This window comes from Corvus moneduloides, chromosome Z (genome assembly GCF_009650955.1).
Source record: "Corvus moneduloides isolate bCorMon1 chromosome Z, bCorMon1.pri, whole genome shotgun sequence".
NCBI classification, from domain to species: Eukaryota; Metazoa; Chordata; class Aves; order Passeriformes; family Corvidae; genus Corvus; species Corvus moneduloides.
Window position 1 is genome coordinate 49,899,534 of NC_045511.1, and position 25,654 is coordinate 49,925,187.

General features: G+C 36.0%; 1 protein-coding gene across 5 annotated transcripts in view; it reads right to left on the bottom strand.

Moving 5' to 3' along the window:
* Positions 1-25,654, bottom strand: part of DMXL1 (Dmx like 1) — a 78,502-nt gene that overhangs the window by 11,546 nt on the left and 41,302 nt on the right. For 2 of the 5 annotated variants that reach the window (XM_032095111.1, XM_032095110.1), the window contains exons 21-38: positions 25,511-25,608; positions 24,660-24,825; positions 23,621-23,873; positions 20,899-21,986; positions 20,440-20,631; positions 19,172-19,248; positions 18,205-18,332; positions 16,490-16,738; positions 15,997-16,110; positions 9,776-9,939; positions 8,662-8,801; positions 8,242-8,327; positions 6,180-6,381; positions 4,823-4,940; positions 3,437-3,499; positions 1,486-1,572; positions 709-830; positions 452-593 (exon numbers count right to left, since the gene is read on the bottom strand). In XM_032095111.1, coding sequence (XP_031951002.1) covers positions 452-593; positions 709-830; positions 1,486-1,572; positions 3,437-3,499; positions 4,823-4,940; positions 6,180-6,381; positions 8,242-8,327; positions 8,662-8,801; positions 9,776-9,939; positions 15,997-16,110; positions 16,490-16,738; positions 18,205-18,332; positions 19,172-19,248; positions 20,440-20,631; positions 20,899-21,986; positions 23,621-23,873; positions 24,660-24,825; positions 25,511-25,608 — 3,489 coding nt within the window. Of the gene's footprint in view, positions 1-451; positions 594-708; positions 831-1,485; positions 1,573-3,436; positions 3,500-4,822; positions 4,941-6,179; positions 6,382-8,241; positions 8,328-8,661; positions 8,802-9,775; positions 9,940-15,996; positions 16,111-16,489; positions 16,739-18,204; positions 18,333-19,171; positions 19,249-20,439; positions 20,632-20,898; positions 21,987-23,620; positions 23,874-24,659; positions 24,826-25,510; positions 25,609-25,654 lie in introns of those variants that run through there. The other 3 variants (XM_032095112.1, XM_032095113.1, XM_032095114.1) reach the window with 2 other exon arrangements.

The following is a 25,654-nucleotide window of genomic DNA, read 5'->3' on the forward strand; positions in this document are numbered from 1 at the left end:
CTCAGAATGAAGCTGAAGATTATGCTTAAAATAAAAGCTACCACAACATCTCATATAGATATTTCTACCCTATCCTTAAGAATTTATATTCTGAAACCTACTGAATATATGCTTTTTAGATAAACCATTTGGCTTCAAGTCATTAAAGAAGAAATTATAGGGCAACTTCTTACCCAAATGCTGATTCTTTGCTTTTAAATGATGCATTAAGTAAGGAAAAGCATATATGGTTTGATTGAAAGTTTTTCTTGTTTAGTTGGTGTGCCTTAAATTCTGCACAGCATTTTAACCTATTAAGTGAATTGTTATAAAAAAATCCAGCTTGCCTTGATTACACAGAAATGCTATATTTAGTTGTATGTTAATTGTAAAATATAACAAGCAAGACTGAACAGACAAAAGGAGAGAAGTAGACAGAATACATAAAGCTAACCTTTGACAAGTGACTTACCACAGATGCACCCCTGCCAGTTTGTGTACTACCAAGCCAAGGCATATTGATAGGTGTGCCAGGATTACTATGAGTATAAGGAGTGGTTCCCTGAACATTTACCAGATCATCACGAGCATGTATAACTAGGAAATCATCAGCCCTATAAATGAAAGAAACATTTTGAATTAAGATTCCGAACAGCAACACTAAATACCATGTTTGGTACTCTGATTTATGTACAGTCAAGTGTGATACTGCAAACAAAGAATATATACCCTTTATTTTCTATTTCTGTATCATCATCAACCCAGGTATAGATCTGCGTAGCTAAAATTGCAGAAACATCCAATTCTTGAATATCATGACTTGATGCTATTGCAATGCAGTTCCGATTTGCCTGAAAAAAATAACATGCAGAAAGACAGATGCAAAAGGAAACCTCAAAAATTCATTTATTTTATTTTTTTTCTGGTTACGGCACTGTTGCTCATAAAAATACACACTTAATTTACAAACCCCAAACATTTACATCTACAAATCTATGTAACTTTATACTTGACATCTTCCTTTTAAAACTTATTTGCATCTGGGATAGTATCACACACTATTTGCATCTTATACCTCTCAAGCAGCTCAAGTATCTCCTCGCTTTTCTCAGAGGATAAGCAACAGGTAACTATACTACATGGCTTGCAATCAGGCTCCCCTCCTCCAGCTCTGAAGGCTGAACAGAACATGGCTGAACAGAGAAGGAAAGATTATTTCCTCTTTGATAAAAAAGGACAAATACTCCTACACACAAGCCTAAAGAAAAAGTAGAAGCCACCCTCCCTTCCATCAATCCATTACACAATAGCAAAAAGATGACAATTTGTAGTAGAAGTTTATGAAAAGGTAATTTTGAAGTGCTTTAGAGATGGGACCACTAAAAGTTGTAGCTGCTAAAAACAGCAGGATGGCTGGCAAAGCCTATCTCACCCAGTCACAACGGGACTGTGTATCAGGTGGAAGTACACGACAATTAGATTATTCTACCTCCTTTATACTCTCACCTTATTGACTGCAAAAGCAGTGATGATATCAGACTCTTTATGGATTATTCTTGCCTTGCCACCTGGGTATCCCAAATCTGTTTCTATCTGTATTTAAGAAGCAAAGCACAGTTAAATGCAAACTTCCGTGTAACACCACTTTTTACTGGAAGTACAGAGACCAAACAGTGTTTTGTGTGAAATTTTTCTTTTTCCTTAATTTTAATTCTAAGAAAACTCAGCAAACATAGCCTGTAACAATTACAGTAAACCTGTTTTGTGTAACAATACAGCTTCCCATTGCCATGTTAAGATTACCACAGCAAGAGAAAAAGTGTAATTTGTCACAGAAGACACAGTACTGTGTTCATTCTCAGGTTTTTCAGGGATGCTGAAAACCAGCAAGGCTACACGCAACACACTGTTGATTGAAATTTTGAATCTTGATGTTTTGCTCTCAAGAAAGTTTGCTAAGACTTTGATTGCTCTTAGCAAACACCTTTTCCCACTGAAACTGATGAGATAGTCTAAAAGAATGTGCAGGCAAGCTCCTGAACAGGAAAATGTAACAGGAGAATTTGAACTTTGTCAGTGCATCTATTCACAATTATTACAATTAAATAAATCTGGAATCCTGCACATTCCAGAACCATAAACCTTTTGCTAACACATACTCTTTTTTTTTTTTCCTCAATGTGGTATACTGTTGGATTTGAATGTTGCCTCCCATTTTGTATTTTAGAAATGCATCCAGGTACATGCCAGCACACAACAAAACTCTACGCTTTACCAGCACTGTAGCAGTCTTTTTCAAAATTAAAGAGATCAGCACTGCAAGTACTAAATTGATTAGTTACAGACCCAGACTGTTGCAGTTCCAAAATTATTTTACAGTAAAAACAGTAACACTGCCAAATTAATGGTGACCTGTGAATTCAAACCTGAATCACAAATGTAGTATTTAAATTTTTTTTTTTAAAAAACCCAAATAATTATTTCAGAACTATTTCCAGCCTCATATCCTCAAATTCTTAATTTTCTGTGCTTTAAAAGAAAACAGTAAGATTCTTCTGTCAGAGAACTGCAAATGATCTTTTTCAAAATCTGAAAAAAATAGCTGTTACAGACCAAGAAGTAGAATATCTTTTTTAATGTCAAGACAAAATTGTTGCTTCACTGATTTTATGTATATAACACTGCATAAAACTGCAGTGGCAAACAAATACAAAACCATGATTTACGTGTGGTGATGAACAAACCCGCAGGAAATTAATTTTTTTTTTTTCCCCAGTTAGTTCCAATGACCTACTTGCTAATATTGCTTTATCACATAATTAATATTAACAAAGTAGTCCAAGGACACCATAGGGTTCACATTTCTGTCTTCACACAAGTTTTGTAAAAGAAAGCTTAAAGAATATGGTATTCATTTGAATTTCTAGGCATAGTACTCTATTTTTTTAGTATGTCATACCAATCCTTCAAGACAGTTGCTAAAATACTGTTACATGGGTTGATGTGTCACCATCTTTAAAGTAAGGCTCAGTCAGTGAAAGTTTTCAGTAGCAAACTCTATCATGCTAACTGACTGCTCTAAGTGCAGTTAGCCACCCTCATTCATAAGCAACTATGGTAGACATCTCATACTGATCAAAGGCTCTGTATGTACTGAATACCATACTACTGCCAAATTTTTGTCACTTGGGCAAATCTCAACTTCAGCTCTTCACTTGGCCAAGCTAAAGAATTTGGTAATACATATTGTTTGTACCTGGTTGCTTAATCCACCTAAGGTAATTAAGTTTCAGATAATCTATAACAAGACCAGTTTAACTCAATCCCTTGCATTTTTTTAATTTTTAAGTTTGTTTACTACATGAGCAAAGACTTTTTAAGTGAGATCAGCACCATTTAGAAAAAAAAATTCATAACGATGTACAGTCTAATAAATTTGAGGATTACTACTGTGTACCTTACTGATGACGGGCTCCTCCACTGCAGAATTTTTCATGGTTTCATTGTGCTCCTCTAATGGCTTCACCAAGGAAAGAACAACCACAGAACAAAGCATAAAGATAAGACATAACACGTGCAGTATCAAGGAAATCCTTAATTTGTTGTTGTTTACCCCAACACAGGACAACTGAAACACAACAGCATGTTTGCACACACATGCACATATTTTACAAAGTAAGAATAATTAACAACTTCCAAACTCTGTTTTCAGTACAGAATACACCGATTTACCTATTCTGTACTGTTACACCAGCTTGTCCATTGCAAAAGTCAAATTTCTTGAAAAATAAGCAATCTACACTGACATTTTACCAGCAACAAGATAGAAAATAAAGCCAACACACCTATGCTGTGTAAGGCTGTAAATGAGCCTACCTTGAAACATATAAGGAACATCTAAGATTTTCCAAAATACCTGTTCATACAGCATAGCAGCGTGTTAATGTTAAGATATGATCAAAAATGGTGCACTTTTAAAGGCAAAAAGGAACAATTTTCCTTTTAACTGCACTCTGTAGTGAACACAATTAGCCAGCATTACTCAAACAAGCTAATAATATTCTAGTTGTGACAGGACAAAACTAGGTCATGCACAACTGTCTGCTGCCATGGCTTTACTAGTCATGAATATTCTTTCTCCTGCACGTTTAATTTGTTCACATCTGCTTCTTTCTCCTCCATTTCTGCTACTCCACAGTTTTTCTGTAATACCAGCAATTCTTTCAAAATTAGGAGTAGGGGTAAGTAAAAAAAAAAAAAAAACAAAAAACAAAAAAAGAAACACCAAAAAAAACCCAACTAAAAAAGCAGAAAAAAATCCAAAAGCTCTTACAGAACCTAAAAACATTTAACTGCATTTGGAACTGGAATCCAGCTAGACACTGGGACAAATAATCAGGGACAGAAATAGTAACTGCTGTATGAGCATTTTTCTTATTAAAATTGAATCATAACATGATTGTTATGGAAGCAGTGGATAAAAGCCAGGATGACTATGGTAGGGACAAACTAAAACTTTCACAACTTTGGCAGCTCCTTAGGTTATTGGTTTTAATCTTTGAAATGTTCCATTTTGTCATTCTTCTGAGGCAGCTTTTATACTGATCTTAAAGGAGAGACTGACTGTAGCAACATTGTTGTCATTTTACAGTCAAAGTCTGATTATTTTTGTATTCTATGAAACAATGGACAAGTATTTTTTGTATGAAATACTGCAGATTTGGAGTCATAGACAAGTACATTAACCACTCAAGCACCAGAAGTAAACAAGCCAGCCAAATAACCAAAGTAAAGTTGACAGATTGACCTGCAATATTTTCTGCATTTTATATACCATACCAACCTCATTTAGGCATCGCTTCTTTGTGAAAATATTTCTGATGAAAGTTTCCTGGACTTCTTCCTGTTTGACCAAGTACTGCCAGAGCCTCTTCACAGACAGTGCCACATGACTGCTAGATCTACAGAACAAAGTTGAATAAACATTTACATCACGCTCATATGTATTACAAGAGTGCAGTATTTTATATTCTAATCAAACTATAGTCAGAAGAAATGCTGAAGCAAAACTACAGAGCTAGAGACAGTATACAAGGCCTATCTGAAAGCAGTTTAATACTCTCTTCCTGAAAAACCTACACGTGAGAGGAGGTGCAAACGGAAGAAGAAAAAGAGTATGTAGCATCTTCTTGTTCTATCCTGGGACAACTGAGAAAAATCTCTTCAAGAGATTACACAATGGTAAGAGCAACACACAGATTATTTATTAGTCCAGCTCATTCTTTACAAAATGAATCATTTCTGTTTAGTCCTCACAAGTGATCCTTTCACATGGCCTATGAATGACTAACACTTCCTGCTAGGAACACATCATCAGCTGTGTAACCTCTCTGAAACATCCATGATTTTTCGGGAACAAAATTGAAAGGATTGTAGAATAAGACCAGAATTCAAATGCTTATGCTTATCCCTAGAAATGGCACACTCAAGCAAAAATTATAAATATAGCTGCTTATGACAAGCCAAAATCCATCAAACTCTGAATTGCTTTAAATCATAATTTAAAAATAACACCAGACAGCAGATATGTGTTAAGATGGTCCCTTTTAATCAACTCGTTACTGAAAGTGTGACCATGATGAAACATTTTACAGTAAAAAACTAGACTGTCTCTACTCTGAAAGCCACAAGTAACAGTAAGATTAAAAAGGCAGAAATCTATTTTTAAAATGACACTTTAAGAGACTGAGCACACTCTTCTGGCTGAACATGCAATTATGGTAAGTCACAACTATACAAATATAAATAATAAGTACTTCTCTGATTTTAGGTAACAATACTGATAAGAATGTGAAGTAATTTTATTACCTCTAAAGGTGGGGCAGTTATTTAATTCACTGTGACTTAACCATAATTATCTCTCAAGGCAAATTTTTTATTCTTTATTTTGTTGTCAAGCATACTTTTTCCAGAGACACTCAAAATCTGTATGTTAAGCTTAAGTAAAAGAATTTTAAAAAATTAGAAACTGTGGTATGTTTTTTCTGCTCTTGCTTTTGACCAGAGATGCATGAAATATGACATGTACCCTCCATATTTCACATAGTTATTGAAGTTGCAATCTATCATGTGCACTAACAACCTAATGCTTGATTTATATCAAAGATATTACAGTCAGTGTTTAGAGGAATTAGACTCACCTGAAAGGAGTGTTCGTAGGCTCGAGTAAAGTTTTGTGGCGAAGCAATGCAGGACCAGCAGCGAGAGCATCTTCAGAAGCATGAACTGAAATATAATGTTGAGGTGGACCCCCATACAGCTCAAGACGTCGGAGAAGAACTTGTTCCCAGCGCTGTAAAGTTTTCAAAACTGCATGGCATATCGGGGAGCTAACTGGAAGCTCTAGAAAGACAAGTAAACAACAGTAAAACCCTTCCCCTTTCCATTATAACCTTGATGAAGATAATTCCAGCAGGTGAAGGCTGAAGTTTATTTTTAATATCTCCACAAGTTAAGCTTTATTCAAACCTTAAGTTGCTATTTGCAAGTATAAAAGGATGAACTGCTTTGTGCTTTCATTGCTAAAAAAACAAATAGATTTCTCCAATGCTGACATTGGAGAAATTATATCATGGAACAGATCATCATGAAACAGATCCTCCTGGAAGCTGTCAAGGCATATGGATGACAGGCAGGTGATAAGAGAAAGCTGGCACAGCTTCATAAAGGGCAAATTGTGCGCAAGTCATCTACTCATGGCATTCTGTTGTGAACTGACTGCACTGGAGGGCAAGGGAAAAGCAAATGATGTCCTCCACTTTTAACTTCTGTAAGGCCTCTGACTATGTCTCACACATATTTACTTCTCAACTGGAGGAAAAAGGTGGACTGTTTGACAGCTAAGGAACTGGTTGAATGACCTCACCCAAAGAGCTACATTCAGTGGTTCAATGTCCAAATGGAAATCAGTAAAAAGTGGCAACCTTCAGCGATGCATGTTAGGATTGGTACTGCTCCATCTCTGTGACAATGACACAGGCAGTGGTAGTGAGGGCACCCACAGGTAGCTGGCAGAGAGCACCAAGGTGAGAGGTGCAGTTGGTTTGCTGGAGGGAAGGGATGCCACCCACAGGGACCTTGGCAGGCCTGAGGAGTGGGCCCATGTGACCCTCACAAGCTGCAACAAGGACAAGTACACCTGTGTCAGGGCAATCACCAGTACAAAAACTGAGTGGTGAATACACTGAGAGCAGCCCTGTGGAAAAGGACTTAGGGATACCAGTGGATGAAAAACTGGGCATGACCAATTTTGCATACTGGGCTGCATTAAAAGAAGGGTGGCCAGTAGGGCAAAGGAGGGAATTTGGCCCCTCTAATCTGTTCTTGTGACACTCTACCTGCGGCACCACATCCAGGTATGGGGCCCCCACTATAGGAATGACAGGGACCTGTGGAGGGGATCCAAAGAAGGGCCACAAAAATAGGTCAGAGGACTGAAACACCTCTCCTATGGAGACAGGCTAAGAGTGTTGGGGTTGTTCATCCTGGACTGGAGAAAGATCCAGGGACATAATATAGCAGCCTTTCAATATTTAAAGTAGACTTACAGGAAAGACACAAAGAGACTTTTTACCAAGGCCTGTAGTGATAAGGCAAGGAGTAATGGCTTCACACCAAGTGAGCAGATTTAGATCAGACAAAAGAAAGACATTTTTTATGATGAGGGCAGTGAGACACTAGAACCAGTTGCCAGAGAAGTTGTGGATGCTTCAGACGTGGGAGGTCATGTCAGATGAGACTTTGAGCAACACCATCTAGTGAAAGATGTCCCTGCCTACAATGTGGTGGGCAGGGTTAAACCTAGATGATCTTTAAAGGTCTCTTCCAAAACCAAACCATTCTATGATTCCATGAAACAAGGAGTAAGAATGATGTTATTTCAATTACAAAAAAATAATAGTGTTTCCATGAGGAAATAAATATTGCAAACATTCCTACATGACTAACAAGCAAAGAAAACATAAGTATGCAGAGACCTCTGCTAACTACTGAGCATCCTCTTTCACCCATTCATCTTATCCACCCACCATGTCATCTCATAAATATACCTGTATGATGAACAGTATCAGAACATTTATTCCCATATCACTGAAAAACTAAGACCTTTTGGACTAAAAGCTACAACATATATATATTATTCAACACATCACTGATTTTAAAAGTGCTAATTAGGTATGAAGAGACAACTCTGCTGCTTATTACCTGAAAGATCATGTCCAGCCAAAGGGTAGAAAATCTTCAAATTGTGAAGTACCAGCTGAACCATTGCCAATCTCATCAGTGACCAACTAACAAGAAAGCACTAGTAAGTCATCTACTAATAGGAAAATAATTTTCTCACTTATTCAATATTAGGTTTTAAATTTAGAGCTTCAAATCCTCATTATAAACTACTGAAAACTACAAACCATATTTTAGAATATTATAAGTACTATTATATGAATTCAAGTCACTATAACACATACTAATAAAATGAATAAAATGATTACTGTGAAACATTACCTACTATGTCTAGATAACACACTGAAATATCCAGTAACTGGTATATTATCTCAAAAATAAAAAACCAGAAATGCAAGTCTAGACGTGGCAGAATATCTTGCATTCTAAAGAGTCATTTACCTGTAAGAATTTGAATTAGAATGCTCTTGATTATGTGAATTTGATCCAAACATATCTCCATCAATGTCTTCATCATCTTCATCACTTTCCTGACTCTCTTCTGAATCATATTCCACTCTACTTTGTGATGAAAGAAAGGGCTAAAAATTTAAACAATATTCCGTAAGTGTCTTCTAGTCAACATCTCATTCTAAATTACCTTCTAAAAATTGAATCATTATAATGCTTAATGCTTTGTATAAAAAGCAGACATATCATCTGACTCAGTTTAGAAACATTTGGAGCTTGTACCTCATGAAAAGGGTAATTATCCATAAACAATACATACTTTAACAGCTTAACTATTTTTTACATTACTGAAAATTCTAATGCTGAAAATTAAAATGCTAATGTTTTCCAATTCTTATTATATTTTCATGCCAGATATATCAAACCAGACCGGGGACACACAGGCTTGTCAGACACAAGCCAAAACCATCAGGGTGTTCTCTCTTCAGTTCTTCCAAGAGCTCAGAGAAATCCTATCCTCTCCCAACAGTGCTCAATATTTACAATCAGCCCATTATCAGTGCTTCAATGTACTATTCAGTATTTTCAATTTCTTTTTTGTCCTTGTTCCTAAAATATGCTTACCTAATTTATTTTGCTTATGTAGGTAACATTTGATATAGAAATGTGCAGACAATTCAACAGAAGTATGTAACTTTCTACAAAGAAAGATCTGACACAACGGACTTAACAAGGCAACATAATTTGATTTCCAGTAGGTATGCAACATGTGTTTCATCCAGTTGAAAAAGCTGATAAAATGCTTCTCACATTTCCTTGTTCCCCTAAATAGCTGACCCATCTTTATCTACACATTTGTACTCTGCATTTATAAAAACCAACACAATTCGTTCATACCATTATCTGAAAACAAATTAATTGAATAACAACAGTTTTCAAGGAAGCTGTTTCAAAAATATGAGTAGGCAGCATTTTAGAAAAAGCTAAACTTGAGCAATAAAAATATGCAGATCCTATCAATACTTAGAATAATGACTAAGAAGAGAAAAACTATCAATCCAAAAGTGACAGAAAACACCTAATTGTTCAAACAGCAAAAAATTACCTTTGCAATGAAATAATCCCAGATGCTAAGTTCAGGAGGGATAAATCTTTCTTTGTAAGGTGATGATTGTTGGTCTACCAATGGCAATGCAGGCAACTGAGAACTCTCTTTTGGAGAGGTTTTTGATGAAAGCCTGTAAGGTTTTTGCTGTTTCTCTCCATCATCTATGGGAGAAGAAAATACAGTACGTTGCTTTAAACCATCTGCTTTACCTCCTGATTGCTCTTAATAAAGTGATTAATAATAAAAAGTAAAAATTTTCATCATTACATTCATTATTACATTTCAGAATTTTATCTTAGCATTCCTGTAACAATTAAACATAGAGAATGTTAATCCTCAAATGCATAAAACTAATGTGCAACTAGAACTCCAGAATGTAAAAACTCCCTGCACAAATAATACATCCATAACGGCATTAGAAGCTCTCTTCTTACAAAGGTGAATATTATTACACAAACAATAATCTTGCAAAACTTAATTAATAATAATTACTGAATATTGATTATAATTGCTTTTAAGACAAGCCTGGAGTCTTGTTTTTCAGAGTATTGCAAATATGTAAGCTTGCCATGCCTACTCCAACTTTTAACTCCATGTCTCCCTCTAGTGGAGATCTGTACTTTTTCTAAAGGGTACAATTCTGCTAAATCACTACGCCCTGACAATACATTTCTCCAGCAAATATAAAAGATCACATTTTAACTAACACAATCTAATATACACCTTATTAAACAGGAACAGACTAACTATTTGCAGTAACACCCTAAATCCTAGGAATAGAGAGGTCCCCTCACTTGCCTCAACATTGACTTTCTTCCAACTAAGTGTCAATGGAAGATTTTATTTACAGTCTTGATTACTATAGTACTCAAGGAAATAGTTTATCCAACCTTTCACGAATACCTGAACACAGTTGTATCACCTGATATCCTGAAGTAATTTTGGATCTTGTTAGGATCATATTCCAATACAGCCTTCCTATTAGTAGAGGAAGAATGATACCAATTGTCACTGTCCCTAAACTTAAGTAAGCTAGTGTTCTGACTCTCCAAACACATCAGAAGTGAAAGTGACAAGGGAGAAAAGACAATGTATTTGGAGATTTCTTGGCCATCTTTCATAACAGACAAAATGGACTTGAATCAATTTCCTACTTGATTGTAAAAGGTTGGGGGCTGTGTTTGGGTTTTTTTGTTCTTATTCAGTTGGGGGCTGTTTTTAGGTTTTTTTATTCAGTTTTCAAATAGATACATGTAATGTCCAGAGATCAGTTTCTACAGTGAAGGAGTGGGTTCAAGACTTAGGTAAAACAAAGAAAGATAAAATATGAAGATAAAAAGGAAGTTGATATTTTGAACTTTGTTTTGGAGTCCACAGAACTTCAAACACCTATTTAACTGAGTCAGTTTTCTTAAGCAGAGGGGAGTATGGGTTGCCTTATGATCGAACAGCAGTAATAGGTAGGAGGCAAGAAAGCAATTCTGTAGGCTTAAAGAGCTCACCTGATGAACAGATATCCCTGCCACTGAGTTCAACCACCAACATGTTGGGCCAGACTAGTTGCAAGGATGAACTAATATTAACATCACAAATGCAATGTGTTGTTTTTTATTATTGTTTTAACTTTCCTATTCCCTTCTGCTACCAAGGGCCAACAAAACTACCAACCAGTGCAGCTTCCAAAATTACCTTCTGTACATAATGCTGGGGGATGGCAAAAGAAGAGTCAGCACACCTATGTAATCCTGGAGTACACTACCCCAAAGAAGTATTTCCTATACCCTTATTCTTTTAATGTTTTATCCACAGGAAACTTTCTGAGTCTTGGTAGGTGCCTGATAGGACTGTCCTTCAAAACTGTTATGGGTATTCCAACCACTTGAAAACAGAAGGTCTAACACTCTGAACAAGAGAAAAAGTGGTAATTTACAAACAGGTATTTCCATATATAAGACTTATTTGCTCACAACACATACTGAGCTAACTGTAAGATTTTTAACTCTGAGCCATGTAAGATTTAAATACATAGCATTAAAAAAAATTTCCAGGTTTTTTATACCTCATCATGTTTTGTTTTCTTCAAATGGACAAATTATCTGTACTCACACTAGTTGATGGAATTTATCCATTATTTCTGATCATTTCTGGACCAGGAATAAACATGTTATTCCAAGATTCAGAAAGATTTTTGACCCCATATGAAGACGAACATTATCATCACAAGCAGCTGAACTACTGTGCTGGTTGTGGCTGGGGTAGAGTTAACTTTCTTCACAGTGGCTAATACAGGGGCTGTGTTTTGGATTTGTGCTGAACACAGGGCTGATAACACAGAGATGTTTTTGTTTTGCTGAGCAGGGCTTACACAGAGCCAAGGCCTTTTCTGCTGTTTGTATTCCACACTGGTGAGGGAGTTGGGGGTGCATGGGAGGCTGGGAGGAGACAGAGCTGGGACAGGTGACCCCAACTGACCAAAGGGACATTACAGACCATGTGACATCATAGTCAGTACATAAAGTGGGGGGAAGTAGGATGAGGGTGGAGGACATTTGGAGAGATTGTGTTTGTCTTCCCAAGTCACCACTGCACATGATGGGGCCTGCTCTCCTGGAGATGGCTGAACACCTCCCTGCCACTGGGAAGCAGTCAATTAATTCCTTGTTTTGCTTTATTTGCATGCACAACTTTTGTTTTGCTATTAAACTGTCTTGATCTCAACACATGAATTTTCTCTATCTTTTACCCTTCCCATTTTCTACATGGTTCCGCCAGTGGGGGAATGAGTTAGCGGCTGCCTGGGGCTTCGCTGACGGCTGGAGTTAAACCACAATAGCTACAAAATAATTTATATATGGAATCTAATAAAGGATGAAGATATCTTTCATCTTGAAACCGGAATATCATAACACTATGTGTTGGGATAGTATTTGAAATCCACTTACCTGTTCTAAAAGTCAAAACCACAATAACTGCAGTACAAAACATTTTCATTTCATTATTTAAAGCTTATCAGTTAAGAAAGAGCATGCACATGCATCACTATGAATTTTTAGCTAATTTTTAGCAACTGCTTAAAAAAAAAGAAATTCACTAGGCATGAAATAAGGAACAAGTGTTGCATGATACAGAAATGAGCAAGTATATGCCTGCAGGTCGTTTTTCTAAGCAGAATTCAAAAAAAGTGTTTCACTTTTAAAAACTACCTTATTCCTTTCTGTTGGATCACTCTTTGTATTTTTAAGAATACTGCAGGCTAGCCATTGTAAAAAAATTCAGTATTTAAGGCAAATGAAAGTAAAACCACCTAAGTGGTTTGAAAAACACACTACTAATATAAATATCTTTCTATACATTGTAAAAGAAAAGAAATACATTAAAAAATTAATTAAAATTCTGACTGTCATTTGGGATTGGGATTTCAAATTACCAACTACATGGCCTTTCAGATTTCTCATATATTTCTAGTTAAAACTCTTTTAGTTTTTTGGTTTGGTTTTGGTTTTTTTGTTTTTTTTTTTTTTTTTGAAGCGTTTATCTTTTCTCCCATTTTACTTATAAGACAAATAAAAAATTTATGTTATTTCCCAAGAATATTGGGCTGTTTCAGACAAGGAAAATCCTTTAATTTCTGCCAGGTTCTAAGACATGCAGTGATAATCAAAAGATCGGTTACCCCCCTTCCACCCTCCCAGGAAGAGCTAAAATGCGTATTTCTTTCAACTTCCCTTTATTTGCTCTTGCAGCATGGAATAACTGAATATATGAAATGAATCTATGGATTTCTAACTGTTAAAGGTCAAATTCTTCCTTAAGAACCTTCTGGATGATAGAGAACTTACCATCTCTATATAGACTTAAATTACAAAACAGTTTTCTAAGGTAGTTTTCAAGAGAAATATGGTAAATATTATTCTGAAAAAATCTACTGTAATCAAAAACAAGGTTCTTTTTCAGATGATAATTGCCTCTTGGAAAAAAAACCATCACGTGCTAGTTCTGTTTGCCAAAATCATTTGCTGCAACTGCAAAAACAAGTAACATGACTGAAAAGTATAGTGCTCTGAAAAGCATTCAAACTGCTATGTTTTGTCTGATCTTTATGTGACAGAGGCAATAAAACCGATTTTTCATAAAAAACTTAATTCCTAATAGAGGTTAGGAATTTATAAGACTACCAGGTACTGGTTTTTGGTTCCGTTTTCACAGTTTGAGTCTAAGAGAAAGACCATATTTATTTAAGTGAAATTTTATACTCAAAGCTACTATGTGCTCAAGTCAACTAAAGCAAAGAGCAGAAAGGGAAATAACATAACTTTATTGACCAATGCTGTACATAGTGTTATGATCTCTTAAAATAAGTTTCAAATTTGGAGATCAACATCCATATTCAGGTATGTACTAAAAGATTGGAGGGGAGGCAAGAAAGAGAAGACATGTATAGCCTTACTGCATTAGAAATATAAGTGTTCAGAACTTTTAGCTTTTGATCTCCGTTTGAGAGTGCAAACATTTCACAAAGATATAAAAGTACATATAAGGGAAAAGAGTCTAGTTAAGCATAACAAAACGGTAAGCTATAGAAAAGATCTAAATAATATTATGGAAGAATATGGCATAGTTGACTTGAACAAGCATTTCAGTCACTTCTCAGTATTTGTTTCTGGTGTCAGAAACAGCAAAGGCACAAAAAATACAGCTGATTTTAATCCTAATCCCTCTGCTTCTTTGGAAGTCTGGGGGTTTTCTCTCTTCACCCACCATTTTTTTTCAGTGTGACAGAGAAAAGATGTTGGAGAAATACCTTTCCCCCAAATTTGCTTTGCATAAACACACATTAAAACAAATAATAACCCACTGAATCCCAGAATTACATAGGTTGAAAGACACCTGGTCCAACCCCTTGCTCAGAACAGGGCTGACTTAATTGATGGCCTAGTGTGTTCAAGTTTTTGAGTAACTGCTAAGACAGAGACTCCACCACCCCTCTAGGCCCCTTTCTAGTGATTAGCCCTACAAACCAGTATTTAAAGATGTCCCTTCTGTCCTTAAATTTTTAGTTTGAGCTTCTGGATTCTTCCAGCAACAGTTTTATTAAACCTGTGATCAGAATGCCAGCACTCCTTCTTAAGAAAAACATGCAACAGACAGGCTATATTTAGCATACATTTCAGAATACACTTCTTTGTAAAAATACTCATAATTTTAAATCAGTGGTAAATCATTAACACAGCTTAGTACACAGTTACCAACACCTAGTTAGCAGAATTGCCAACAAAAGCCAGTTATGGCTTCTGACAATTCTGTAACAGCAAACATATTTACCTTACCAGACTCATAAAGAGAAATCTTTATTCAGTACCACAGAAAAAGCTAATCAGATCTAGCATAAGAGCTCACTCTTGGTTAAAGATCTCTACTCCGAAAACACTTTCCTAAAAGTTTGATGAAGATACTTAAACAAGCCGCATTTACAGTTTTCCTTGAATGCAAGGTAAGACATTTTGATATGCAACATATATCTAATATAAATAATAAAATTTTTTTTAAATATATAAAGTTACATTTTATCTCTCTACATATATATTCAGATGTGATTTAGAAATTCATCACAGTTTAAGTAAATTTATCTTTACAAAATCTTCCTTTAAAAAACTTGGTTAATGGTAGCATTTTTGCACTTGGTTTTATAGAAGTCCAACTAAATTAAAAAGCATGTAACTGTACCAAAATAAAACCATTACAGGAATTCATTCTGGACCTGAGGATAATTTATCATTACCTGAATTTGAAACTTGAAGGTTGTTTGCTTTTTTAAAGGGTTCTTAGAATATCAAATTTGAGTATCAACAAGACACCTTTCGTTTGTAATGTCTGGAATGAACACTTAGAAATCCACATGCATAATAATGCTTATATTCAAAAAGCAAAACAAGCAGCTCTCCAAAGATATGAAACACTTCTGATCTTTTCAAACCATGGTTAAAGTAATTATATATTTAATATTGATTTCAAATGAAGAGCTGTAAGAATATGACAGCACTAGCAATTTTCTTTTTTAAAAGTGCCCAATTCATGTGCTTCTTTAATTACAAAATTTTACTTTAAATTTTGATGTCATGGCTTGCAAACAGAAGTTTTTCTGTCTTTCTGCATATGCAAAAAAAAACCACACATAGCAAACTGCATGTAGAGGCCTAGTACTAAATCTAGGATCTTGCCTGAAGGTTTGGTAGGACTATGAGTACTGAAGGAGGTAAGGGATTTGGAAAACCCCACGCATTCCATGGAGAACACTACTACCTGATGTGGGCTAGGCATTGGGAAGTGCCTACCTGTCAAAGAGAGAAAACATACTGTATTCATAAAATGGGAATATATTCCAGTTACGAGAGAACTGGAAAGCTTTAAAATAAACATAAAAAACTAGGCTGTAATAGTATTGGAAACTCTCTAAGATCAACTTAATTCCCTCATATTAGAGCAGCTGTGCTACTTGGAAACCTTATTTCAGTAGCATTCACTTCCGCTTCACTATTCTCTTCTACACAGTATCTACATCAATAATTTAAGATCCTTGTTTTTCTATGCCAATCCAAAACCATACCAAATTCTTATTGAACACAAACTACTTAAAGTAAAAAAGCTTTCAGCAGTCACATAATTTTCTTAAAAAACCCAGAAGACAAATATACATAAAACAAGAGAACTGACCAGTTTTTGTCTTTAATTGCTGTTGTCCTTTGCTGGGTGTATGAGCTCCTCCTCCAAAGATAGCAGACCACATTTTGTTGTTAAGTGGATGAGCCATAATTCTATACAGCTTGTTGCTAGAATGTGTTGCGAGGCCATGGATGAACAGACTGAGATAGACTGCAGTCAGAATTTCACAAAGTAGAACTGTGAGACCTGGCTGGACTTCCTCACCAGCAGAATTCAAGAGACGTATTAGAGCTGTCATTCCTATATATATAAAACAAACATATTCTTTAAGAAAGCACATATGTGTGTGTAAACATACTCCAAATTATCATGGGTATTTTGTCTGGCAATCTCTGTTACTTAGTAGTTTCTAGTGTAGAAAAATTCTAAGTTCTAGACATGGAAATCTAAGTTGAAAACTCCAGGAGAAGGAGGCGTGCTCTTTATTTTTAACAATTCATTCATTTTTTAGCTTCACATTTTGGACTAATGGTTAAAGAAATGTATAACAATTATTCTACTATTATAACTACATTATAATCCCATAAATTGAAATTCTATCTTCCCACTTTACAGTAGTAAAACCAACCAAAAGCCATGAGCATCAACTTGGGCTACATTGTCTGGCAAGTGTTCTTTCACCCAAGTACTAAACATCGTGTAGTGTTTTTATGCTCCCACAAAATGGTGTGGTTTCAGATGTGGCTTCAACTGTGACACTTTGTGCACACAAGTGAAAGTGCAAATAGCGGTGGCCAAAGAATTCTGCTTTTTGTCATGCTCTCCAATTTGCACATACAGCATGTGAATCCATTAAAAAATAGAAAAATCAGTTCAAGGTCATGTTACTCATAAGAACAACTGCTAACAATTCCTTGACCCATTAATCAGAAATTTAACTCTGTGATTAATTAAATAAAAATAAAACAGATGACAATCTGGTTTCTCTCTAAAACCTCTAGATACAGTGACAATGTTTGGCAGAAAAGAAAAAATGGCATAGTATGAAACACAAAGACTGGTTGTGGCTCTCCAAGAAGATTTTTAAAGGTAAATTTTCTGATTTAAAGAACAAATCTCATAATAAGTAAGCATATTTCTTGGCTACGCTTACATTGAAGTTAGTGCTGTAAAATGAAGCTCATACCTAGATATATCACATTGATAACACTCCCTCTAGTTGATAACTAGCCCCCTAGTGTAGTTTCACCAGCATAGATTTTCAGCACACTTTAATATTACCTGAAATCTGACATGAATTTTAGAGCTACAAAAAAACATGACTTATTATTAATGTCTTATTTTTAATAGTTTCAAGTTAGTTCAAAAGTTGTCTGAAAAGTAAAATAATTCTTAGTTGAAGTACAAACTAAGACAGCCTTCCCAGTCCTTCTTAGCAGTAAGGACGTACTATACTGGTGCTCCAGGAGGATCAAGTAGAGCACAGGACATGACTTTATCCTACTTCCTGTTTAGTTGCTCCCTACTAGATCCAGCAGTAACAGTTTTTGGCTAAAGAAAGCAATATAAACAAACTTGACTTAGTGAATAATCAGAAGCACTAACTTAAGAGGATCTGAAAAAAAACCCCCAACATTTTAATCAAAGAACTCAATTTCACCACACAGCTATTGCAAATACTACTAGAAAGTTCAGAGCACACCCACATGCTCGTACAGATAACTCAGTTTTCTTTAAGAGGAAAGAAACAAATCAAGTCCAGATACCTGGCCACTGAGCAGGTGATGTGTTGGGAGTCACTGTTTCTTCTAAGCTTGTTGCTCTTAAAGAATGATGCTGAGTTAACAGGACTGTCTGATACACTGTCCCAGTGAACTGATTTGCGTGAAATGAGCTGTGAAACAGAAAAGCAGGAAATCATTTTTATTTTAAAAAGTTATGGTTACAACTGTTGGGGAAGATGAAACAGGAAAACCTTGTAAATATGATTGCCTGACAAAAGATTTTGGGAATATGAAAACTACAGGCAACATCGAAATGAAAGCCACTTTTGAAATACCAGGTCTTAGTTACTGAACAACTAGAAAACAATGGTATGGCCACTGAAGTAATCCCCTCTTGATGGAACAATACCCTCTGCTTGCAAACAGGTCCAAGGGTCAGAGCAGACCCTACTAGCTCAGCAGAAGGGGTCCAAAGAGTAGTTTTTAGAAGTTAAGATGTAACACTCTATGGTAATATAAGAACTCTTATAGGCTGTATGTAAATGCGATAGGATTTGTATCTTGTATTAGATTGGTTAGTGACAATTAGAATATTCAGTACAGAAGATGATTTATTGTATTGTAACCAGGACTTCAGACACTCTCACTTCCATTCTCTCTTACATTCCTTTCCTCTCTTCCACTTCTACTCTTGCTCTTACTCTTGCTCTTACACTCTCCCTCTCACCCGTTCACTCTCTTGCTCTCTTGGGCCTGCTCAGAGCTGAGTCTGGCAGCTCTGAGCAGTGCCCCAATACCCACGCCCTTTACAATAAACCGACTGTGTCCCAAGACCTGCCTATAGAGATCTCTCCGTCTCCGACTGAACCCGCCCGAAACCTACATACAACTATTCAAGTGATAGCACTTTCTACAGGTAGGCAAGTGTCAATACTGCCTTCTGGTGCCCTACCTATTATCACAACTACAATGAGACAGCTGTCTAAAAATCACTTTGCATAGACTTTACCTGTAGCTGTGGCCATCACAGAGACATTGGTAGATGCAAGCAGAGAGCGATGCTGCTAAGGTATGCATGACATATATCTGTAAGACAAAGTTTTACAGAACATATTACACCCAAAGTAACCTGTGGTTAGTATCACAGCCTTTCACTCTGCATAGGGATTTGTAACAAGCACTGGACATGGAAGGTATAAGTACTTCTCTTACAAAGCCACTTTTCTCTTCAGAATTTATATCAGACAAATCAGTTCACTTTGCAATTAAAAGGATGGGGGAAAACTCACCCTACCAACACAATCACAGATCAGCTCTATCTGAAATGTTTTCAGCTAATGAACAGCAACATATTAAGCCTGTATAAAACAGTCCTAAGAATTACACCCTAAGACAGTGGCAGTTTGCTGGCTCAGAATACAAAGACTTAATTTCAGAATGAGAACTATAATGCAGCTTACTTTTTGACCAATTCTTGTGCAGCTCTTGGACACATACTCAATTTACTCAGTATCACACTGATCACTACTTTTAACACAGCGATACTTTTCTCCTAAGGTATCCCAAAACACACTTAGGTAAAAGCTAGAGAATCTGTTGATCATAAAGGTTCCCTTAAAACAAAAACAGTTTATTATATTTATTTTTTGCTACCTCTAAAACAAAGCTAACTAGGAACTAAGCCATCTTTTAGTGTTCTCCAGAAATCCTTAGTAAAAGCAGACATGATTTGGGACCTAACAAATACAAAACTTTAGGAAAGACTAAGTTTTATTTCCAGTCAAAGGTTAAATACAGGAGAAATCTTACAGAAATTATTTTTAAAAACTACTATTTCACAAAAAAGTCTGGGTTTACTGAACTTTGCTGACAACCAGTTTTTATACCTCAACATTTAATTTTACTTAGGTCTAAGAATGAAATGCAGAATTTGCCATTAACATAACAGAAGTAATGATCATATTGTCATAAAGACAGATATGATGCTGATGATGTAGTATAACATGTTTTCCACAATAATGTCCTCTTGGACAAATATCCATTTCTGAGAGAGGCCAATCTACAACAGCTTGTTGAACCAGATGCTCAACACCTCAACAATGAGTAATGATCAGTGGACAGCTCAAGACAAGTACTACAGAAAATGTTTATCGTTCATGGTTTTATTATTTGTCACAGACAGGCACAGCACAAAGTTTTCATGCTGTCAGAAAAAAATTTGTGACTTCAGCAAACCAGATAATAACAACAACAAAACAACTGTAAAAAAATACATACCTTGCTGTTCTGAGTATCTGGATGAGGTGGCGAATCAAGGTTTATTATAGCATGTAATATATCATGAGTTAAATTGCCAAGATGTAGCAATGGATTAGCCACCACTGTTTTGGCACTAGCTGTGCAAGCAAATAGGAGAGGTATGGAGCTTTGCTCTGGTGGAGGGCTGGAAGGTATCTGTACTGACTGCTCCTAAAAACAAGCAAGAAACACACAGAGACAGCAACAGTATATATTCTTTAAGGGAACATAAGAATTATTGAAAGAGGGAAAAGTATTCTAAAAATCAACAACAAAAATAAACAATCTACAAAAAACATAACCTGTTAAAAACAGATGTAGATTTATTACTAAACAGGTGTTTGCTATAGCAGGAAAACTTAAAAAATATTACAAAACACTTCAAATGAATCTACGAACCTGAAGCAGAGAAAACACAACCTAAGCTCCCCCACATACCTGCTGAGATTCCTGCAACAGCAGAATTAATTCCATTCTGACAGATGCCAAGCCTCCACCATGCGAGCCATGAAGTATACAGTAACTAAGGAACATTCTTAGGAGTGACTGGTATTTCAAAAGCCATTGACGTCTTTTCTGAAAGTCTTCTTTCTGTAGCATAGTTTTTTGTTGGTCAGCAAAGTCTTCAGTGTTTTCATGTAATGTAGCTTCTTCTGGCATCCCTCGAATTCCTGGCTGTATCTCTTCTTCTTCAACACCATAATCACAGGTCTTCTGAAGAGCTACCACTTCTCTCTCAAGCCACTGATAAAGCTGATACCGCAACTTTCCACCATCTACTTCATAGCCAGTGGACAGTGTACGAAGCTCCACAGTAAGGATTTTGAGGCATGCTCTAAACTTCAGCTGTGCTGAAAGGATATCTTCTGATGGACTTAGAATATCTTTGTAATCAACTACACTAAAAGATTCTGTGTAGCTAGAACTTGTCTCATGTAGTTTTTCAGTTTTCTTCAGAGGTTTTAGCTCTTTCATTACCAGGGAAGAATCTTCACTCTCATCATTTTCATCACTGTCTGACTGTAGTTGAAATTGTTCATCTTGGAATAGAGCACTTGGCTGGCTCCAATCAAAGGAAAGAGTGGAACTTGAATGCTTTTCTGATGAACAATCTGAAGATGAACCTAGACCATTGAATACCGGCTGTGACCAATCAATACTGGAAGCTTGATCTTTTGTTTCAAACTCTTTAAATGGAGAGTATGGTGAGAAATCTTTACCAGTATCCATTAAACTAGGGGATTTACTGAATGACTTTGACCTCTTGACAACTTTGGGCATCTTTGATAACACTTCTAAGGCTAACATAGGACAACCAGATTTTAGATGAGCATATGCAGTGGTGAAAAACAGCCGTCTTTCACCTAGGTTGATTTTGTCAGCTAATCCGTTTTCTACTGTAAGGCAAATGTGTGTGGAAGATGTATCAGAAGAGCCAAAATGACGTCTCAGCAAGAGAGGATGTGTTCTTAAGTAGTTATAGAAGTTAAACACTGCAGGGTTGCAACTTGATGAGCCATCTCCATCTGAAAAGATATGGCAGCATAAGGAAAATCTACCACTCCATATGAAATAACCGATTTGCAAAGTCCTAAGTTCATCAGAAGGCTTTTACGTCTTAATATCAATTCTATTGTCTACTTCATACATCCATTCTACTGTTTACTTCACTGTACCCTTCTTTGCACCTTTATCATTTGAATATTTCAGCGGGGAGAACATTGCCAAACCTACTAAAAAGAACCAGGGTGGGGCAGCAGGCAAGACTTTTTAAATTAAAACAGCTGCTATTTCTTTTCCTTGTAGTCAGCCCGGTTTTACTGCAGCCAAACAAGACTACTTTTCGGTTCATTTTAGATTTCTGAAGTCTCCATCATCCATCTCTGAATGACAAAAAGGTGTTATATCTTACAAATTTTTTACTTAAAGTCCATTTTAGAAAGTTTAGATTGGTATATTTTTTTTGTCTACATCTTTAAAGAAATGCAACTTACAATAGAACTAGGAAAACCATAACATTTATACATAATAGTGGCAGTATTACATACAAATAAATGAATTACACAACAGTGCAACACCTAGTCATTTTATTTTCATGTCCACAAGAAGAAAAACCCTGAAGAGAGAGAAGCATCAGCACAGGATGATTCACACAGCTTTCAAAGGGTTCAGGATAGCAGAAATAAACCCCTACTCTCTCCTCTGTCAGGAGTTGTGGCACAACTGATGACAGTTAACAGAGAGAGGTACATCAAAAAGCACCTTCTAGGTAAGAAAATAAAGCAAGACACCACAAACAAGACAATGAACTGACCACAGAAGAATTACACAGAATCACAGAATCACTTTAAAATTATTTTACACAGAAAGATGGGACCAAGATAGAAACAACCAAACATTATATTCCTCATTTGCTCAAAATCATCCTGAGGCACGTAACTTCTAGTGAAATCAGTTTCACAAATTAGTTACCCAGTGTTAAGTATTTGAGCCTTCATTTATTCCCTTCCAATTTCTCTCAGCAGCCAGGACTGAAACCAGCTAACCACCAAGAACTTGAAGCATTTAACTTCAGTGAAAACACTACCTTCAGGAAACAATACAACTGATTCTTAGAAGGCCTACAAAGCCAGCAAATGAACATAGAAATTAACTGCTCTAGAAGACTCACATGCTGTCAGGATGCACATAGGCCTCCTTGTTCCATAAGAAGCTTCAAAATCTTTCTGTTGGGAGTTTATTATTGTAGTCAACTGTTTTTACCAAGGATTAAAAGCTACAAAACACCATGTCTTTCAGACTCTCCTATGTAACTGGACAATCAGAATTTTGTTTTAGGCTGTGATGAAGTAAAATTAATTAAGAAGTTACTTTGTCTCTTTAAATCGCTTCTGGAAAAACAGCTGCATTACTACAGGGTCATTCCATTATCCTGATATTCACATGCTTAAAGGACAAAGTATGTATTCATTGGATACAGGATAATAACAATACAGTCACTATATTTGCGATTAAAGTCCACATGCATTGCTGCAGCAAGCTAATTACTAACAATGGTGAGGAACTGTGTGGTTTTGTTCAGATGACACTTTAAGAAATGGTGGCTGAAACGAACATGTAGTTAAAACCAACTGAACAGGCCAAATACTTGTATTCTTACCTCCTTCATCTTCAACAGAATGTTTAATTAAAGTGTCAAGAGCCTTGCTATAATCTTCCAAAATCCAGTATGCCATACTTCGCAGAAAGGGGTCACAGTGTATGTTTCCTGAGCTCTCTTTTCCAGTAGACACACTTCCCAGAACTCTCTTCTGCAGTACAGATTTGTAAGTACTAGACACTTCAAACTCCGATTCATAAAGTCTTGATATTACAAGAGCCAACTGAATGTCATGCAGTTTTTCAAGGCAGACCTAATTGAGAGTAAGTATATTTAAATGACCAGACTTTGTAATTTCTCCTCAGTTTAAAATTATTACAGGACAGGAAGTGAAATAAATCTGCTCAGATTCAAGTAAGTTGGACTATCAACTCCATAAAAAGTGAGCAAGAAGTATACAGAACAGATGTAGCTAACTATTACATGCAAGAGCTGATTCGCATTTCTTCAGTTTAGATATGGCATGACAACAGATCTTTGAAATTGACTGGCTTCAATAGATCACTGTCAATGTGCACATGCCACCTCTTACCTCTTGATTCTGGTTGTTTTAGTTACAAAGCTTTACAGAACAAATACTTCATTATCAAAGAGATTAATTTCCTCACAATATTGCAATTCAAACAGACTGAGGACATAATTTTTGTTTGGTTTGGTTTTTGTAAAGGGATTCTAGGAGCTAATCCACATCACTGCCAAAACACCATGTCTGGAACTTCCTAATAAGAAACTATGTTGTCTTCATATAGGACTGGGTAGACAATCTGAAAGGAAACTAATGGTAGGTAGGCCCCTTAGTATTAGAGCAGAGAAATTACCCCCACGTCACTTTTCAGTGTCACTAATATGACAGCTAAAAGGATTCAGAATGTAAAGATGAAGGTTTTGTATTTTTCATTGATTTCGGGTGGGAAAGAAGAGCACGGATTGAAAGCATAAGAAGCTTCAGGGGTCATACTAATGCAAAATGCAAACCACATTCAGTCTATCTGTATATTTGGGACAATGTAACAGTCTTAAACATAAAAAATTTTATTACCTCCACTGCATCTTTTAAGTGTCCTGCCAACAAGAAAAATGCTGCAGAATGTTCAAAACGCTGTTTGCCGAGCAAAGAAAAAGCATTTTTTAATGCTGCTTTACGCCATCTGTCCTCAGTGAAGTTGTTTCCAAAAAACTGTGTCATTTTAGTATCTTTTTGGGACCTGCATATCAAACATAATTGATAAAAACATTTTACATTTTCTTAGATGCACAATGGTTCTTCATTTCCTCAGATGTCAGTATAATTTTACACAGATCTCACATTAGGAAATGCAGAGTCTCTCACCACACTGGGAGTTAAGAAGGCTACATATTTAAAAATAGCAGAAACTTTAGTAAATACAAAACCTAATGGTATTTTCAATAACCCAATACAAGTACAGAAAACCTCATTTTTCTTAAGGTTAGCTCTTAAGTGACAATGCAAATTAGTTTTCAAAAGGTTTGCAACACTGAATGCTGTATTATGAAACATCAGTTAGAAAGACGTAATTCAGTCCCCTGAACTTAAGGTAAAATTTTTAACAGCAAACACTCATGCAAAAGATAGGCATGGCATTTCACACACTACACTGCTATTTCTCAAAAGTAAATCAGAATTAAGCAGTAATTAAAATTACAGGACATTTGAGACTAAAACTTTAAGCATCTACCTTCAGAAACAGCAATTAAATTCCTTCAGTAAATATAAGATCAGAAACTACTCATTCAATGTAACGACTGGTTTAGAAATCACACCCCAGCTTTCAATGGTAATATTTGTGCTTCCTTTGGATTACCACCACATTCAACTTTTTTCCCCAAAATTATACTAGACTGTGAAATTCCATGTAAGAGCTTGAATACCTGTATAATCCCCAGATAACAGCCTTCTTCTTCATCGCAAGGTAAAAAATGGCCGCGTCAAGCGGATCGTTGTTTCGCTGGAAAGCTGCTTTAGCCACCTGTGAAGACAGGTCAAAAGCAAAAAAAAACCAACCACAATTTAAA